General features: G+C 35.9%; 5 protein-coding genes across 7 annotated transcripts; 2 read left to right on the top strand and 3 right to left on the bottom strand.

The window, feature by feature from the left end:
• The first annotated feature begins 1412 nt into the window (after positions 1-1412).
• On the top strand, positions 1413-5483 carry LOC110418982 (cellulose synthase-like protein E6). The gene is made up of 8 exons (XM_021431827.2): positions 1413-1977; positions 2967-3285; positions 3370-3510; positions 3580-3711; positions 3810-4022; positions 4103-4327; positions 4421-4768; positions 4867-5483. Exons 1-8 carry the CDS (start codon positions 1679-1681, stop codon positions 5413-5415), a joined length of 2226 nt encoding a protein of 741 aa, XP_021287502.1. The 5' UTR covers positions 1413-1678; the 3' UTR covers positions 5416-5483.
• Positions 5484-7519: 2036 nt separating this feature from the next.
• On the bottom strand, positions 7520-9440 carry LOC110418984 (protein LIFEGUARD 1-like). The gene is made up of 4 exons (XM_021431830.1): positions 9143-9440; positions 8903-9016; positions 8198-8361; positions 7520-8092 (listed from the first exon to the last, which is right to left on the bottom strand). The coding sequence occupies exons 1-4, from the start codon at positions 9348-9350 to the stop codon at positions 7895-7897; spliced, it is 684 nt and encodes a 227-aa protein (XP_021287505.1). The 5' UTR covers positions 9351-9440; the 3' UTR covers positions 7520-7894.
• A 1278-nt stretch (positions 9441-10718) lies between these two features.
• Positions 10719-12122, bottom strand: LOC110418983 (protein LIFEGUARD 2-like). Its single transcript, XM_021431828.1, has 4 exons — positions 11889-12122; positions 11667-11780; positions 11218-11381; positions 10719-11138 (listed from the first exon to the last, which is right to left on the bottom strand). Exons 1-4 carry the CDS (start codon positions 12094-12096, stop codon positions 10914-10916), a joined length of 711 nt encoding a protein of 236 aa, XP_021287503.1. The 5' UTR covers positions 12097-12122; the 3' UTR covers positions 10719-10913.
• A 1634-nt stretch (positions 12123-13756) lies between these two features.
• On the bottom strand, positions 13757-14951 carry LOC110418985 (protein LIFEGUARD 4-like). The gene is made up of 4 exons (XM_089783958.1): positions 14720-14951; positions 14287-14400; positions 14065-14201; positions 13757-13948 (listed from the first exon to the last, which is right to left on the bottom strand). Exons 1-4 carry the CDS (start codon positions 14949-14951, stop codon positions 13757-13759), a joined length of 675 nt encoding a protein of 224 aa, XP_089640084.1.
• A 1289-nt stretch (positions 14952-16240) lies between these two features.
• On the top strand, positions 16241-19884 carry LOC110418981 (cellulose synthase-like protein E1). Of its 3 annotated transcripts, XM_021431826.1 has the most exons (9): positions 16241-16303; positions 16659-16930; positions 17231-17549; positions 17714-17854; positions 17945-18076; positions 18189-18401; positions 18499-18723; positions 18808-19155; positions 19246-19884. In XM_021431826.1, the coding sequence occupies exons 2-9, from the start codon at positions 16659-16661 to the stop codon at positions 19837-19839; spliced, it is 2244 nt and encodes a 747-aa protein (XP_021287501.1). In that variant the 5' UTR covers positions 16241-16303; the 3' UTR covers positions 19840-19884. The 3 variants fall into 3 exon arrangements, with proteins under 3 accessions (XP_021287501.1, XP_089640165.1, XP_089640166.1); XM_089784039.1 differs by lacking the exon at positions 16241-16303 and having other exon boundaries at positions 16311-16930; positions 19442-19596; XM_089784040.1 differs by lacking the exon at positions 16241-16303 and having other exon boundaries at positions 16311-16930; positions 19305-19447.
• The last annotated feature ends 81 nt before the right edge of the window (positions 19885-19965 follow it).

Raw genomic sequence — 19965 nt, 5'->3', positions numbered from 1 at the left:
CAAGTAAGTTATATGTCACATACACACGTGCATACATGTATAATTCTTTAGATTATATCATTTTTAAAATTATTAAGAGTTTTCTTAAATATAGGATAATTCACATTAGATAATTTACGTGGTAATAAATTTTTAATTTTTTCAAAAAATAATATTCTATTTATGGAAAGCATTGACTTAAAAGAATTTTTGTTTTTTCATTATCAAGGTGACAAGATTCACAAATTACAAAATCGTCACTGGTCATAAATAAATTTTTAAGGTCAATAGTCGAAAGAGGAAGATTCGTTTTTTACTTTTTGAATAAAAAAAATCATGTATCAATCACTTAATTAAATATGATCAATTTTATTTGTCAGAAAACAAAAACCCTTATTATATTATTAGAATAAAAAAGTCGTGAATCAACTACTTGATTAAATATAGAAATAATATTTTAAATTAAGTATGTTAAATATTTCTGTAACATGTAGTAATTAATTTCTAATTTCACTACAAAAAAACTTTTTTTCGACAACCTTTTTTTGATAATTTTTTTAAAAAAAATTCATTGAAAAATCCATCTTCGAAAATTTAATCTATCATAAATCCGTTGATAATTTCCTTTATAGTGACATGAGAAAACTTCCCTTAAAGAATCTATCAGAAGGTTTTCATGATCAAGATAAGAAAGGCCTGCAAATTTTGTCTTCCTAAGCCATGAAAATGGCCGACAAACCATTTTAAGATAAAGGGTGAAAGACAAGTTCATATGGTCAAGCCAAGCACTTATAATCCTTAATCCTTTACCTAAATATGTTTATATTATTTATTTAAAATAATTAAAAAAATAAACAATCATTCGACTTAATATTATTTAAAAAATTAAAATTTAATTATATAAATAAATATAGTTTAAATATTTTATTTTATTATTCAACCCATCCTCTATTTTTTTTTTTTACCATTTTTGAAAATCCACAAACTCCCATAGGATGTGACAGTCGAATGTTGAATGATCAATGATTTGACTAGTTTCAAGGGGGGGGGGGGGGGGGGGGGTGTTGGTTTGTAATTTTAATATTTTATTGGGGAAAGTTTTGCAATTTATTCAATGAGATTGGACAGTTGCAATAATAGACTTTAATTTTCTTAGGCTATTGACTAACTAATGCATAGAAAGCGCCACTCATGGCGGAAATATATATATATATATATATATACACTGTGGTCCTCCATCTAAAATAAAATTATCAATTTTATCCTTCTCGAAATATACTAGAAGTTTAACTTTTCTCTCATTTCATTTCATTTTCTTTGTTTAATTTTTTATTTTTAAACATTTAATAGCCTTATTTTTTTCTTTTTTTTTAATATTAATTCATATTTTAATACAATATACATCGTAGTCAAAATCTTTGTTTTATTTGCATAAAAATCAGCGAGGGATAAACATTTAGTGGGATAGGTTATCCTTTACCACAAAATAAATAATATAGTGAAATTTTATAATAATTCGGGGAAAAAAAATCTCGATTTTGGAATGCATTATTTGTTTTATTATATAGAGATATTTAATTCTTCGTCGTTTAATCTAGTCAACAAATAAAAACAAAAACAAATAATCTCTTTTGTTCCTTCTATGCATGATATATATGATATACATGCCATTTGCTTGTGAATTATTGAGAAAAGAGAGATGGGAACCTATCAAACCGTGCAAGAGAGAGAGAAAGCTTTAGCTCTTTTTGAGACCAAAGACGCCAAGGGTAGGCTTGCTTTTAGGCTGTTTTCTTCCTCCATATTCATCGGCATATGCTTGATATGGCTCTACAGATTGATGAACATCCCTGCAGCAGAGGAGGGAAGAGCAAGATGGGGCTGCTGGATTGGCATGTTCATGGCCGAATTCGGGTTCGGTCTCTACTGGATCCTCAATCAAGCTATTCGTTGGAACGTCGTTCGTTACTTTCCTCTTAAAGAAAGACTCTCCCGAAGGTTCGTCTTTAACTCATATATACATATATATATATATATTTTTTACGTATATGTATGCACGAGTGTACGTGTTTATACACGTTAAACCAATCGATGATAATCACAGGAAGGAAGTTTGAAGAAGACGCAGGGTTTGAATACTTGGTGATATTCATTACTTTTTTGTTTTAGGTAATATTTTGTTATAAAATGAGAATAAATTGATATATATATATATAGTTAAATTGAGTTATATAGAAATAAATGATATGTTTTTATTTATTTTAAAGTCAAAATTTTAATTTTTTATGATTTATTTGAAAAAAAATTGTGTTAAAGACAGTCAAAGCAATTAGCATGTGTTTGGGATTTTAAAAAAATTATTTAATTAGAGATTAACAGTTTTTTTTAATGTTAATGAATTGTCACTTTTTGTGTTTAATAAAAAAATACTAATATTAGTAAATAAATAATTTGATCCTCAATCTTGAAGAGAGTGATTGGTAAAAGAAAATTTAATAAAAAAAAAAATTCTTGGGTGGAGTGCATGATTCCATAAAACTAGGTGGCTTGTCTTTTTGATGCCAGACCTTACATGTTACAGTAAGGATAATGATTTTCTAAAGTAATAAGGTTTTTTTTAATCCTTATAATCAAGTTTGTCTTTAATTACCAAAAACAAGAGCAGAAAATAATTACGGTATATTTTAATCTAAACTCTTAATCTTTTGTTGAATATAAATAAATTTTTAAATTTTTTTATTTATATTCAAACAAATCTTTAATTTTAACGACAAATTAATGTTAATTAGATTTAATAACAATTGATCTTTTTAATGCACGTATGTAGCTGATGTGACAGACATGTTTGGTCACGTCAGCTTTCTTGTTATTACAGAACTGGTTATGGATAAGAGCAGAAGCTGCAATTTTTTGTCTACATCGATAATTGATGGGATAAATGTTAGCTGTCACGTGATTACGTCAACTAATGATCATTATGTCCACAGCTCCGATGACGATTTGCCGAGGGTGGACGTTTTTGTTTGCACGGCTGATCCGACGCTAGAGCCGCCATCTTTGGTGATCAACACCATCTTATCTGTGATGTCCTTGAACTATCCTACTGAGAAATTGAGTATCTATCTCTCTGATGATGGTGGATCACAGCTTACCTTCCATGCTTTCATGGAGGCTTCCCATTTTGCCAAGCATTGGATACCATTCTGCAAGAGATTCAATGTTGAACCAAGGTCCCCTGAGGCCTACTTCACCCAGGATTTTGATGTTCGAGACACTGCAAATCCTGAAGAATGGATGTTCATCAAGGTAAAGCTCTTCTAAAGAATGAAACCATGGTGATCAAAGAAGATTGCTGACAACAAAATTAATTGATTTTCTTATGTTTTAAAGAATCAATATAAAGATATGAAGAAAAGAATTGAAGCAGTCACTGACAAAGGGTGTGTTCCTGAAGAAATAAAGAATCAACACAAAGGGTTTTCAGAGTGGAATGCTGATGTAACTAAGCAGAACCATCAGCCCATTGTGCAGGTAAAGATTTTAGAATTAAATCTAGTTGTCTTCAAGAATTTTCTTTTGTTTTAATGTTGTTTTCTTCAGTTTGTCATTGATGGAAGAGACACAGATGCTGTGGATAGTGCTGGGTGTCGATTGCCAACACTGGTTTACATGGCAAGAGAGAAGAGACCTGGTTGGCCTCATCACTTTAAAGCAGGAGCCATGAATGCACTGGTAATGCTACTCTTCTGTAGGAAGAAAGGAAGTAAACAAGAACAAAATTTGTTCTTCTGTTGGTAGTTAATAATAACTAAAAGTTTTCAATGATGCAGATAAGAGTGTCATCAGAGATAAGCAATGGAGCAATCATCCTCAATCTGGACTGTGACATGTATGCAAATAATGCAGACTCAATAAGAGAAGCACTTTGTTTCCTCATGGATGAAAACAGAGGACATCAGATTGCTTATGTGCAGCATCCACAGAATTACAATAATATTACCAAGAATGATCTTTATGGAAATTCTCCCCCAGTATCGAACAAGGTTTGTGTTAACTAACAACAATGTGGACTAGCAAATGTTTGGAATATGTTGTTGACTGATGGCTTTTGATGATTTTGAAGGTTGAACTTGCTGGAGTAGGTGGTTTTGGTGCGGCCTTGTACTGTGGCACTGGCTGCTTTCATCGACGAGCCAGTCTTTGTGGAAGCAAGTATTCCAAGGAGTATAAAGGGTTACGGAATCTGGAAACTAGAAAGGATGATACCAGAACAGTTGGAGACTTGGAAGAAGCATCAAAAGTTCTTGCTAGTTGTGGCTATGAGCAGGGAACTCTGTGGGGAAAAGAGGTATATATATCTCTTGTTCTTAGTCCATGTTTCTTGTTCTTCCTTCCTGGGGAATTTGACTTGTGAAACTGATCATCGTGAATGATTCTGCAGATGGGCTTGGTATATGGTTGTCCTGTGGAAGACATTGTAACTGGCTTGACGATCCAATGCCGGGGATGGAAATCAGTTTACTACAACCCAGATAACAAGGCTTTCTTTGGTGTTGCTCCACCCACCTTAGACATAGCTCTTGTTCAGTTCACTAGGTGGTCTGATGGAATGTTCCAAATTTTCTTATCCAAATACTGTCCTTTCATATATGGACATAACAAGATAAAATTGGGTGCTCAAATGGGATATTCTGTTTATCTGTTATGGGCTCCATTTTCTCTGCCCAATCTGTATTATGCAATTGCTCTTCCCCTTTCTTTGCTCCATGGCATTCCCTTATTCCCAGAGGTATATAGAATCAATAATTTCCTGCATTTTCTGCCTTCTTAAACCGTTTTGCCAAGTCCAAGTACAGATTATGAACTTGTCTAAACTTTTCCTGTCAGGTTTCAAGCAGATGGTTTATACCCTTTGCATATGTCTTCTTATCCAAAAACATCTACAGCGTAGCTGAGGCTTTGACTTGTGGAAGCACATTCAAAGCTTGGTGGAATCTGCAAAGGATATGGGTGATTCGGAGGACAACTGCCTTCTTCTTTGCCTTCATTGACTGCATTGTCAGGCAATTGGGATTATCTCAAACTACATTTTCCATCACTGCCAAGGTGGTTACTGAGGATGTCTCAAAGAGGTACCAGCAAGAGATCATGGAGTTCGGGAGCACCTCCATTATGTTTACTGTCATATCGACATTGGCAATGCTAAACCTTTTCAGTTTAGCTGGGGTGCTAAAGATGGTCTTCTTGGGAGGTTCAGAGTACAAAGATATCGAAAAACTGATCTGTCAGGTTATTCTTTGTGGGTTGATGGCTATGTTGAATGCTCCTGTGTATGAAGCACTCTTCGTTCGTAAGGATAGGGGCAGCATACCGGCTTCAGTCATGTTCAAATCCATTGTTGTAGCTTCATTGGCATGCCTTTTGCCTCTAAAATAGAACAAAATCATGTGGTATTTTTTACCATGAAGTTTCTGTAATAATATGAAATATCATTTTTCTCCTCAGCTTTTCCTCTTTCCCTTTCCTCCCCTCTGAGTAGCTAGGTAATTGAAATTAATGGAAGCAACTTTGCTGTGGGATTAATGCGTCAGGAAAATACTCTAATGAATTCTCCATTAACAGGATCGTGGAAACTTAGAATGACTGGCTCTTAGCAGCAAACTGACTGCAGCAGCAAAGATTGGACCCCAGATTTGGGTTATGGTGAACACAAATTGTTTGTCATGAAGCTGCCATGTTTTTTTTTTGAAAATTGAGCATTTTATTCATCAACCAGGAGTGAACAATCCCTGTACAGAGATCAAGATCAGTCCCAGGTTCTAAATTGCCATCAAAACCTATAGCAACTTAAAATCCAGACTTTACAAAAAGAACACAGAGCAAGGGAGTCCCAACCTTCTCTATACAAAAAGCCTCTTCCCTCAAAACAAATCATGCAGCTCCTAATCAAAAATGCCAATCCAGTGATCCCACCCACACCATAACAAATCAAACCTGCTGTGAAGAGCCAGCATCCGTTCCAAACTCCCACCGATTCTACTCATAGACTTTAAACACATTGTCATGACGACTCCTGCTGGCATGGGGATTCAAGCTTGTGCCTTTCCCAAAATCCTGCCTAGAACATCAAGCATGCCTCTCTAACCCAAAACCCAAGAAAGCTTGGTGGTCGTAAAACAAAAGAACCCATATCCAATCACCAGATCCTAAGGGAAACCATTGAGATCCTACAGCAAAAATTGCTCCCTGCAAAGGAGCCATCAGACCTTGAAGTCGAAAGCCAACAATCAATGGATGTGCCGACAGATCTCCCTAGCAAACAAGCAATTCGGATGGTGAAGGAGCAAAATGGGATCCTCCTAACGTGAAGCAGGACTTTTCAGCAGCAAAAAGCCTCCCAGATCAACCTTTGAACCAGCACCGCTTGAAGAACATCACCAAGCTGACAGAATCAGCCGCAGCGGAGCAAGGAATAACTCCCTCCACCAAAAGACCTCAGCAGCAACAATATCAAAGAAACAGATAATGCAGCGAACGACCACAACAGCAACCTCCAGGACCATTATTCGTGCCAACACAGAGCCCCTCCCAAATCTTGACTTAGTATCAACCTGTTGGGTTTGTCAAATTTGTTCAAAACATGTATGGAGTGCGGTGATGTGAAGCTTGGGGTTCTGCAATGGGCTGATCCCTTGTCCCAATACCTTATCTGTTTTTATTAGGTAGCTTATTTGATGCTGCAGAGAAGCTAGCTCCAGCATTCAGACATTAACCCAAATTTGAGAATGAACTAAAATTGAGATAGAACATGAACAATTACTTATAATTATCTCTTATGTTTCTTTTCTTTTTCGAAATTGACTTGCAATTTATCACTTCTTTTTAAATAATTTCGTGAAAGAAAAAATTATAATATGGTATAATCCATATTAGTACTAATAAAATAAAATATATAATAGAATGATTGGATCGAAATCGTACTTTCTTCTTACTTGATATGACAAAGCAGTGACCTGGATGATCAAATGGTTCTGACCACCAACGAGTTTCCAATATTATAGCATAAACTACAGCAGACGTTGGCTTGGTTCAAGTCAAGGTAATTGTCCATATAATCTTTGATGAGATTGAATTATTGGCATATAATCCATTACAGATCCATCAGCCAATTAAAAACATTTGGAATCTCCTCAAACTAACCATGGTTTGGTTTGTATCTGATATTTAAAGCGAGTCCATTTAATAAATAAAGTGCAGCTCTCCTTTTTTGACCCAAGGATTAGCTTGAATTGCCATGATCTGTTCCATTTCTTTGACATCATTTAATGCTCAGTTAGTGTTTCATGCTTCAGCCACTTGCAGTGTAGAATACATACAGAAGTGTTAGCAGTCAATTATACAAACATGCAGCAGCAGCTACTGCTACCATTAATGGAAGACTAAAGAAAGCAGGTGAATTGAAAGAAGAGACCATTAATGGAAGACTACAGAAAATATGTAAATAGAAAGAAGAGAAAACTATGAGAGTTTTGTTTCTCAATACTCCATTAACGTAACTCAGTCTGATACAAGGATATTGAACATGATTTAAACAAAAAATAATACACTACACAAAGGCAGCTGGCAGATGGGAGATATATGATCAAAACATGCATAGGTTGCATGTTTTGACAGTACGGATTGCTGAGCATTGCATGCAGTCTGCTAATTATCACCAAAAAAGGCCAATCCTTAAGCCACCACATGTGTTGATCGATGATGCTTCTAGAAGTATTCCATTCTAATTAAGCAAACATGAACAGATTTTGATTTGGTTTTAACACTTTTGAGAAAGCTGCAAGAAAATGCAAATGTAGGAGGCATAATCAGTGATACAATTGTTAAGGCTTTCCTCAAAGTGGGGGCACCCCATTTTCTAACGACGGCCGATGAGTTCCTTTCGACCAGGATTGGATAAGAGAAAGATGAGATGAACAATGAGTGCAGCACCAATGGGGTCGTAAAATTTGTGCTTGATGAAGAGATATCCAGCTATGTACATACGGCCGACGAAAGCAAGTGCAACCAGGCAAGCGAATATTGATGTTGATAGCTTTGCAAAAGGGTGAAAGACCTGTTCATCCCAAAAAATAGTCCCAAGAAGCAAAATTGGAAGAGGATGATTGAGGAGAAGAAGCAGAAATTATGGTGTTGATCAAGTCAGGAAACATGCACAAACCTGAATGGGAATGTAAACACAAGCCACCAGGAATATACCGATCAAAAAGAGTTCACCTAAGCTGAAATCACGCTCTCTGAGCATTGAATATAAAGAGTGAAGTGTTAGGACCACAGCTACAACACTTATCAGAATTATGGTCTCTAAAACAGTTTTTCCTCTCCCTGTAGAAGCAGACAAAAATTGAGCTGAATTACTATTCATTTGCCAAATATTGCAGTTGAAACTAGACATTCTTAAGTTTCAGCTGACACATTTTTTTGTTTTTTATAAGCCAAAGTCATGGCATTGATCATTTAAGAGCAACATGGGTTGCATTAGCCTCTCATCTTATGTCAAGCATCAGAGGCTCAATACAACCAGAGTTGCAAATTACATACCCTTTGAACTTTTTCCAGCCATTTCCTTCTTGGACCCTGAAATCATCCCATCAACAAGACAGACCCCAAGTAGTTTCTGCTGACACCTATTTTCACCTATATATATAATGTTCTATATATGCAGCTTAGTTCTGATATTCTCTTTGCTTATATTTGGAGCACATATTATTCTTTCCACTGCTACCAATTTCACCATGGTAGAGGAACTAAAACTGTCAGATTGAGAAAGTAGAAGGACCAAATTCAGATTTCGACTGTATAAAAACATATATAGCATTCATTTAAACAAAGAAAAATTCATTTAAACAAGGGAACATATATATACCTTTTGAGTAGGAACAGGAGAGTCCCACAGCCGAGGCAAATAAAATGGTCCATAATGTAAAAAGAATACAGTTGCAGGGCCAACGTTTTCGAAGATCAAGAAGCACACATTGAACTGTGGCAATCAACACAATGTAAATAAGCAATCCACATCAACAAACTCAACACGAAGCATTGAAAACAAGAATTAAAAGAATAAAAAAAATCGATCCATATTATGCTGAGAAGAAATTTTCAGTACTTATCAAGCAAAGGACTATGGAGATGATATAGATGGAAAGGCCTGGTGCAGTGTGGAGCACAAAGTGAGGAATCCTGGAAACCGAAACAACAACTGATCCAACCGCAACAGCAAGGAGAAACTGCAAGGAGATTATGGCATAGACGGCAAACATCAAGGCCCATTTCTCTCCATTCTCATTGTCATCAGACTCATTATCTGTTGCCATGTTATAAGGCCAAAATGAAAGAGAAATACAAGCTAAACAAAGAGTGAAATGGTGAGTTTTCTGGTTTTGCAGGGAACACGTAGTTTGGAGAAATACACGTTCTCTGACTCTACTTTGGATAAAGACCAAAGACCAATAAAAATGCTTTGCCTCATTCGGTGTACTTTCTCTATTAGTGACTTTTTTATAATTTTGTTAATTACAAAGACAAATAACTTAAAGTGATGTTAATGTGAGAAATTTATTGAATGCTTAAAAGTAAAATTATAAAAGAGATATCAAGTGAGGCGAGTTGCAGTATTATATATTATATGTGAGAAAGAAATAAGCTTAGACTTTTCCAATGGAGTTGGTTGGAGGAGCAGGCAAACCATCCCTGCTCAATGGTAGGGTCAATTAGCAATTAAACAATGACCACTAATGTCAAACAAAAACATTAAAGTACCATTTTTTCACATTTCTCCAAAGTCAATGATTAAACAATCATTTAAAGAAAGCTGAAGATACCTTTTAAGGTTCATGAATCATGGGGGGCCTTGAGGGTGGATGAAAATATCACAAAAGTTACTTTTATTCAACTAGACCCTGGTTAAGGTTATGATGAATTTGAATATGGTTAACAAGAGGCAGAATGAATATAATTTAAGGTTTCCTTGAGACAAATCCATAGTTCTAACCACGAGCAAGTTTCAAATAGTAGAAAAATGTCCAATAAGAATAAACTACAGCAGAAATTGGCCCTTCAATATCTCTACCATCCTTGACCATTTGATTTCCAGCAATCTGCGTATGACCAACAAAGAGGAGTGCAGCCAGGAGATACAGAACCATCAACCAATCAACAACATTTGGAACAATAGGAATGGCGACTCCTTGCTATATTTTATGTAACATAAAGTGCAGCCGCCCTTCTTTGACCCAAGGGCTAGCATGAATTCCTATATCTGTTCCATTTCTTTGACTGCATTCTGCCAATTTCAGTTCTTTGACTGATCTTCCTCGACAAGCGGTCAGTTTCGTCAATTTCATTAGAAATATACCAATTGTTCCATGATCTAAGTTGTTCATTACATAACTCAATAATCAACCTCTTATAGAACCAATCTAAGATAATGATGATGCAGATAGTTGAAGGCGTGTGCTTAATGACCATCACTTCTGCATATATAGTTTGAATCTTGAATCCCCAGGGAGGCAAATAAACAGCCCAATGACAGAGTTTGATATTTTGGAAGGTTTCCCCACAGTTTTTTACTCCTCGTTTTCATCTGTTGACATCAATTCAGTTTTAGTTTCAATGGTAATTTTGAAGGGGAGGATTCAGATAAAAGATAATGGATGTGCTTTCTCTTGTCTAAGAAGGGAGTTACATTAGCCATCCGCTGCTTTACGGATAAATAAAGCTCAGTGTACAGTTTCATGCTTCAGCTACTTCCTACCTAATCCGATATAGAATATAATACAGAACAATGTAAGCAAAAGTTAACAAGTTTTTATTTGGTTTTAACACTTCTGAGAAGCTGCAAGAAAACAAGTTCACATAAGGCATAATCAGTTATGATGTTAAGGGTTCCTCAGAGGCACCCTGATTGCTCGACGGCTGGTGAGTTCTTCTCGATTAGGATTGTTCATGAGAAAGATGAGATGAACAATGACCGCAGCGCCAATGGGATCGTCAAATTGGTTGTTGATAAAAAAAGTTTCAGCAATGTACATACGACCGGCGAAAGCAATTGCAACCAGGAAAGCATATATTGATATTGATAGCTTTGCAAAAGGGTGAAAGACCTGTTCATCCCAGAAAAGATTATGAGGAGGAAGAAGCAAAAAGTGATGGTGTTGATCAAGTCAGGAAACAAGCACAAACCTGAATGGGAATATAAACACAAGCCACCAGGAAGACACTGATTGATAAGAGTTCACATAAGCTGAAATCACGCTCTGTGTGCATTGAATAATACGAGTGATGTCCTAGGACCACAGCCACAACACTTATCAGAATTATGGTCTCTAATACAGCTTTTCCTCTCCCTGTGGAAGTAGACCAAAAAGTAGAGCTGAATTACTCTTCATTTGCCAAATATTTTGACATTGTATCAATGCATCTCAAATTGTTCATTGCATATGTAATGTTCTTTTTATGCTGCAATATTTAGTTCTGATATTCCCTTTGGTTAAATTTGGAGCACATATAATTGTCTACACTGCTACCAATTTCACCAGGTAGATGAACTTAAAAACTGTCAGATTGAGAAAGTAGAGGGACCAAATTCAGTTCGACCATATAAAGGCATAGAGAAAAGGGAACAACTATACCATTTGAGTAGGAACAAGAGAGTCCCACAGTAGAGGCAAATAAAATGGTCCATAATATAAAAAGAATATAGTTCCAGGGCCAACGTCCTCGAAGATCAAGAAGCACACACTGAACTGTGGCAATCAACACAAATTAAACAAGCAATCCACATAAATAAACCCAACAACAAGCATTGAAAGCAAGAATTAAAAGAAAAAAAATCAATCCTCATATATCAGTACTTATGATGCAAAAGACTATGGAGAGGATATAGATGGCAAGGCCTGGTGCAGTGTGGAGCACAAAGTGAGGAATCCTGGAATTCGAAATAACTACTGATCCAACTGAAACAGCGAGGAGAAACTGCAAGGAGATTATGGCATAGAGGCTAAACATCAAGACCCATTTCCTTTTATTCTCATTGTCATCAGAATCATGATCTCTTGCCATGTTGTAAGGCTAAAATGAAAGAGAAATACAAGCTAAACAAAGAGTGAAATGAGTGAGTTTTCTGGTTTTACAGGGAGTACTTATAGTTTGGAGTAATACAGGTTTTAGTCTCTCTAAGAATATCTTACTACTAGACATTGGATAAGGACCATCCATCTCTTCTCTTAAAAAGTCATACGCAAAAGCAAGTGCATTCACATTCTCCAGATAAAATAATCAACAATCAATAGTTCTAATTAATGCTAATATGGATTACATCATTTCGTATTATAAAAAGATATGATAAATTACAAAGGAGATAATTGTAGTATTTTATTCATATTCTATCTCAAATTTGAGGTATGGTGCACCCAAGTTGTTGTCCTGGAGCTGCCATGTTAACAGCTATCAACCCGTTGGGTTGTCAAATTTCTTCAAACTTGTGTTGAATCATGAATGCATTGATGTCAAGCTTTGGTTCTGCAATGGGTGGATCCCATGTATTCCCCTGACCCTGTTTGCTTATAGGTAAGCTTATTTGATGATGCAAAGAAGCCAGTTCCAAACATTCAGACACTAACCTACATTTGGATAGATTTGGAGAAGGGCAAAACATCTGTCATGTCCATCAAAAAGTTGGTAGGGAAAGATTGTAAGAAAGAAGTAAGCAATCAAATATTTAAGGAAGAAAGTTGATTTTGATATATAAGGGGTAGGGATTGGTAGTGGTATATGTAGATTAAAAATTAAATTTGTCCAAATGACTATATGGCTTGGTTCAAGTCAATGTAATTGTGCATATATATATGTATTTGCAACTTGCAGCAAGTCCAAGTAAATGGTAAGATTAAATTTATTAACATATATTATCCATTAAAGATCCATCAAACAGGTAGAAAGGATTTGGAAAAAATAGGAAGTCATCATTTTAATGTCCTCAAGCCAACCATGGTTTTGTTTGTATCTGATTAGCATGAATGCTCAGTTACTGTTCCATGCTTCAGCCACTTCCAAATATAGAAGATATATACAGAAGTCTTATTTGGAAAAAATAAGACTCTTGATGTAAAATTATGAAAAAAGCATCAAGCAAGACAATGAACCCTTTTATTCATACAAGATCGATTAAACAATTAAAGCATTTGGAAAAATAGATTTAATTTTAATTTGCTCAACCAACCATGGTTTGCTTGTATCTTGCTCAATGGAATGAGTCAATTAGCAATTAAACAAAGATTATTATTGTTAAGTCAAATTAACAATCATTTAAAGATAAGCATGAAAGATAAGTATGGATATAAAAAGTCTATGACAGATTACATAAACAAAATATTTCAAAGAATTATTTAGAGTTAGAGGTGTTTAAAGATTGAGCTATTTATTCAAATTTATAGATTTAATCCGATTCAAATTAAGTTTGGATTTAAATTTTTAGGTCCGAACTTGACCTCGCTTGACGCAAATAGAATTATTTTATGAATAACAACATTATTGAGAGCAAAAAGAGATTCCATAATAAGAAGGTAAAATAAATATGGTTCTAATATGATGCATTCTGCAATAACATTAATGAGACAAAATATATAATAGAATGATTGGATCGAGTTCTCTTATTGTATTTTTTTGTTGGGTACGGCCTCATTTTACATGAACAAGTCTTTCTGATTATCTCATCTTTTCTCTAACCATGAGCTAGTTTCTGGTGGTAGGAAAATGGCCAATAAGAATAAAGTACAGCAGAAATTGGCCCTTCAATATCATCTCTACCATCCTTGACCATTTGATTTCCAGCAATGTAGGTATGACCAACAAAAAGGAGTGCAGCCAGGAGAGCATATATTGATGTCGATAGATTTGCAGCAGGACCAAAGATCTGTCATGTCCATCAAAAAAATTGTTCACCATGGCAGAAATTTAGGTGCTTTCTATGGTGTATGTTGATCTTTGTATTAGTGCACAAACCGGGATGGTGACATAGAGACAAAGTACCAAGAATGCACCCAAAAAACAAGGTGCAGATAAGCTGAAATCAAAGTCTCCAATTGCTCCACAAAGAGCATAAACTGTCAGACTAACTGTTACAACACTCATCAGGATTATTGCCACTAGAATAGTTCTCCCATTCTCTACAAGTAAACACAAACACACACACCACGTGATTGTCATTAATTGATGGAATAATTTTACTTCAGGTTTCTTTTTAATTTGTACCTTCTAGGTAGGAACAAGAAAGCCCGATGGTGAAGACAAATAGTGTAGACCATAGTGCAAAAAGCAGGAAGTTCCATGGGGAATGGTTGGAAATGGCAAGAAGTGGGCATTGAACTGTTTGAGTCAAGACAGAGTTAAACAAAACCAATGATTAATCCATGTCAGTATGCCAAGAATAGAAAGATAAAAAGACCCAGAGGTCCCAAAAGCATGCAATGGTTTCAGATCAAGCATCTTATAGTTCCAACATTTCCTTACTATAGGTGGAATTGCAAATGCATACATTAGATTATATATATTCAAAGATACGGTGTTGCAACGTACCAAAGAAGTTGCCAAGAGTTCTACATTTTGGTACTTCAAATTGGAAAATGAAATGAATTCTATCTTTCCAACAGGGTTCAGCGTAGTAGCGAAAGAATGTTTAGTTTACCTACAAGCCAAAGGATAAAGGAGATGATGCAGATGGCGAGGCCTGGTGTGCTGCGGATCAGCTCAAAGCAAGGGATCCCAGAATTGAAAACAAGGTTAGTTCCAAATGCAACAGCAAGCAGCAACTGCAAGGATATGAGGGCATAAGCCAAAAAGATTGTGTCCCATTCATTGCCTCTGGAACTACTGCCTGGTAGAAGTGAAGAGTTCATGCTGTTTCCATCTCCTACCATTGTCAACACAATGAAAGGAGAAAGCCAAGCAGAGTGAAGATGGATACAGTACTTGTTGGTAGCAGGTTATGTTTCTTGTTTCTAGGATACCTGCCGTTCAAAGTTTTGCATCAGATTAACAACATAAACAAGGAGCAGAACAAGGTCAATTTAATTTAACATGTGAGTGCATTTGCATAGTTTTAGAATTTATCCAAACAAAAGGCTTACAGATAAGTTCGAAGGATTACGGAGCCTTGCACAGATCGAGGATGCAAAAATAGCAGTTAGTTCTATTCTAATAACCCACTTGCATAATTTCTGTCCATGTTTAGAAAGTGATGTTAGAACAACAAGACATTGGGGATAGTGAAACAAATTTTGTCTTAACTAACCATGCAATGTTCTATAATTTCAAATTGTAGTTGTTGATAAATTACAAACTAAAGGACAAGTCAAAAAAGGATGATACAATATATATATATATATATATATATAGCAAGTGGAGATTAAGGAAAAGATGTAAGAATTTATTGGCTTATCACTCACATTTCAGCTAACAGTTTGTAAAGCTCACTTATTAGTTTATTCAGCAAGTGTTCATCACATTGGTGATAGTTAGTTAAGATTAAAATAGCATATGGCAAAGCTGAGACAAAACTTTGATCCTCTAATTAAGCGATTAAAAGGTCTTAATTATGTGAATTATGAAATATAAGATAATCTTGAAGGCAAATGGTAATTAATGTCTTCTTGTTTTATCTCTTCATGTAGGGTTTGAGTTCAATAATGCAAAGATTTACTTGATTCGGCTTTGAAGTCTGCATGGATAAGCATAAACATAGGAGAGATTTCATTGTAAAAACTTAGGGTGTGTGTTGCTTTCAACGTGTTTCAAGTATATGGTAATGGGAGGGAAAGGTTTAAGGCCGATTAAACACAATGGTTATTTGCATAGGATTGCTTGCAAAACTTTGTTTTTGGTGCGACCATGTCTGCATTTCAACTTGCTCCGCTAAACCATATGAATGGCTGGATCATCTGGTCTTTGTTTTATGTTCAGCAAATCCTAATGAACCCATTCAGCTACAAATGAACAGAACACAAGTTCAAATTTGCTTTCAATCATAACAAAAGAAGTTGAGCCAGACTTCAAACCAGTTCCTTCTGACTTTGACTAGGTTTAATTACTGCAGACAAAATTTGCCGACAGGGACACAAAGCAAAGTTTGACTTTTGTAATGGATATGGATGAACAATATAGAAAATCTTGAACATCCCAAAAAGAAGAGATTGATCGATAGTTTTTAAGGTTCTAATATTAGTGTTAATATTATTGAGAGTTGAAAGCTATCAGCTCCAATCAATCTGAGGTTAGATTCCTACCCAAAAAGCTGCTATATAATCGAGTTATTTTCATGATCGAAGTACTTGCAAATCCTTGTCTAGCAAGTTGAGGATAGCTACAGAATACTTATTACGTACCCTTGCTTCATGCATACGATTCTGTCATGAATTTCATGCTTGCATCATGCATATGCAGCTTGACCATGCAATAATTCTTAATAGACTTTTTTCTGGCAGCCGCTGATAATTTAGATAAGCTAGCTTTTGAATTTGATTTTGTCCAAAAGGGTATGCAAGAATTTAGCTATAAATAGACAAACAGATAGATGCATGCCTCCAACATCATTTAAATTATTTCTGAATTCTACGCTTGTTTGAAAGATGGGAAATGATGGGTACGTTCCTTTGTTTGAGACAAAGAAAGCAAAAGGGATAGCCCTTTACAGACTCTTTGCAGCCTCTGTATTTGTGGGAATATGCTTTATCTGGGCTTATAGAGTGAGTCATATACCAAGAAATGGAGAAGATGGGAGGTGGGTTTGGATTGGTTTGTTTGCAGCTGAGGTTTGGTTTGGTTTTTACTGGCTACTCACTCAAGCCCTCCGCTGGAACCCCATTTACAGACATACTTTCAAGGACAGGCTCTCTCGAAGGTTTCATCTCTCGAAAAACTCTTCTTATTACATGCCTTGCACTCTGATTTTTGCTTTATTGCCCCGCAGTCCAGGAAAGCTAACCCTTCACCTACAATTTGGTTTCCTGCTTTAAAAAGATTGCTGCAGACTTGATTCTAAACCATCATAATTATGCCTTTAAGGACAGTAGATCATCAGCAATGGCAAAAACAGCCTTTTGAACATATCTTTACTCTGTACTAACATATATAAAATGTCATACATTAGTCTTCAAATATATGTTTTTGACACAAATCTGCTTACTTTTCATTTTATCAGATATGAAAATAAGTTACCTGGAGTGGATATTTTCGTGTGCACAGCAGATCCTCTGATAGAGCCACCAATGATGGTTATTAACACTGTTTTATCAGTCATGGCCTATGACTACCCGAAGGAGAAGCTTAGTGTGTATCTATCTGATGATGCTGGTTCTTATCTTACCTTCTATGCTCTCTTGGAGGCCTCTGAGTTTGCTAAACACTGGATACCATTCTGCAAAAAGTTCAATGTGGAACCAAGATCTCCAGCCGCTTATTTTAAGTCAATTTCTGACTCACATGACTCCAACGAGCCTAAAGAATTAGCTACTGTTAAGGTACTATACCATTGCCTACTTTCCTTGGAAACATTTCAGTGTAAAGGACTTAAACTAAGCTTCCGATACCTGCTTTTAGACCAATTACAAAGATAGTTCTGAATGTGTTTTGAATCAATTTAGATCATGTTTTAATGAGCTTGGCAATATCTCACTTTCTGTAGAAATTATACAAAGACATGGAGAATCGAATCGGGGCAGCAGCCAAGCCAGGTTGTCTCTCTGAAGAAATACGCCCGAAACATAAGGGATTCTCTCAATGGGATTCATATGTTTCACAACGTGATCATGACACTATGCTTCAAGTAAGTGAAATGCTACATTTTGTTCAATGATAAGTACCATGTAAAGCTTTTTTCAAAAATTTACTACTGATGTTGAATGAATTTCACCAGATATTGATTGATGGGAAAGATCCAATTGCCACAGATGTGGAAGGATGTAGGCTACCAACTGTGGTGTACTTGGCTCGTGAGAAGAGACCCCAACATTTCCATAACTTCAAAGCTGGAGCTATGAATGCATTGGTAATTCAAAAGCTGACTTGTAATTACTTTCTTTTTCTATTCATTTGAGATATCTGAAAATAAAATTTGTGATGCCAACAATCCTAATAGCTCAGTTCACTCCACACTGCAGATAAGGATATCATCAAAAATCAGCAATGGGCAGATCATTCTGAATGTAGACTGTGATATGTACTCAAATAACTCACATTCGGTGCGAGATGCTCTTTGCTTCTTCATGGATGAGAAAAAAGGCCCTGAGATTGCATATGTGCAGTTTCCCCAGAACTTTGATAATATTACCAAGAATGAAGTATACAGTAATTCAATGAGAGTGATTAATGAGGTAGGTATTGATGTAACTACACTCTGCTGATATAAATAGCATCTTCTCTTTCTTCCAATGTGATTTTGTTTTTCTAAAAAATGGTTGGAAATTAAAGGTGGAATTCCATGGTCTGGATGGATATGGAGGCCCTCTCTATATTGGAACAGGCTGCTTTCACAGAAGAGATACTCTGTGTGGAAGGAAGTTCAGTCAGGGATCTAAGAATGAATTTAAGATAGAAAAAAATGCAGAAAGAGAAGAAACCATTCATGAATTGGAAGAAAATTCAAAGGACCTCGCAAACTGTACTTATGAAGAAAATACTGACTGGGGAAAGGAGGTATCTTGCTTTCTCTTTACCTCAAGCAGTCATTAAGCACACTGCATACATGCTTTCTTGAGCTTATTCAATGTTTCATTGCAGATGGGATTGAAATATGGGTGTCCAGTTGAAGATGTGATCACAGGTTTATCAATTCAATCCCGGGGATGGAAATCAGTGTATTATAATCCAGCAAGGAAGGCCTTTTTAGGAGTTGCAACAACCACACTTGGTCAAACACTAGTGCAGCACAAGAGATGGTCTGAAGGTGATTTTCAGATTTTGCTTTCAAAGTACAGTCCTGCCTGGTATGCCAAAGGAAAGATTAGCTTAGGCCTCCAACTGGGATATTGCTGTTACTGCTTCTGGGCTTCTAACTCCCTGCCAGTGCTATATTACTCTATTGTTCCTTCCCTTTCTCTTCTAAGAGGGATATCTTTGTTTCCACAGGTATGTTTCTTGTTTTCCTTTTTCTCATTCAAACCCATTTCTCTTAATTGACTTAGATTAACTGAATTTATGAACATTGAACTTATCCAGTTGTCAACTCCATGGTTTATTCCATTTGCATATGTGATATTCTCCACATATACCTACAGCCTAGCTGAGTTTTTGTGGAGTGGTGGCACAGTCCTTGGTTGGTGGAATGATCAAAGAATATGGCTTTACAAAAGAACAAGCTCATACCTCTTTGCCTTTACCGACACCATTGCGAATTCACTTGGATTTTCTGCAGATTCAGGATTTGTAATCACAGCCAAAGTTTCTGAACATGATGTCCACAACCGATACTTGAAAGAGATCTTGGAATTCGGAGCATCGTCTCCCATGTTCACTATGCTGGCAACAAGTGGTTTGGTGAACCTACTTTGCTTGGCTGGACTGCTGAAGAAAGTGTTCATTGCTGAGTACCAGATGATGGTTTTGCAAATCCTTCTTTGCAGCCTTCTGGTTCTCATCAACTGGCCTTTATACCAAGGCCTTTTCTTGAGGAAGGACAACGGCAAGATGCCAAGCTCTTCAGCAATCAAATCTATAGTATTTGCACTGCTTGTACCTGCTTTATGTTCTTGTATTAATTTTGTATTGTATTTCTTTTCTGATTTTGTTTTACTGTGTAACTTGATCCCTTGATTTAAATTCAAAGAATAAATAAATGATTACATTTGATACATACCAGATTCTAGAAGTTATTGCAGTTAGAGTTACTGAATCTTTCTTCCCTTCTGGTTTGCAGGTTCTACTAGTATCTGAGTATTA

The sequence above is a fragment of the Theobroma umbraticum genome, unplaced genomic scaffold (genome assembly GCF_002168275.2).
Source record: "Theobroma umbraticum cultivar Fairchild unplaced genomic scaffold, ASM216827v3 scaffold_67.0, whole genome shotgun sequence".
NCBI lineage: Eukaryota > Viridiplantae > Streptophyta > Magnoliopsida > Malvales > Malvaceae > Theobroma > Theobroma umbraticum.
The sequence above is the reverse complement of the archived record's forward strand: the minus strand, read 5'-3'. Positions and strand labels throughout refer to the sequence as shown.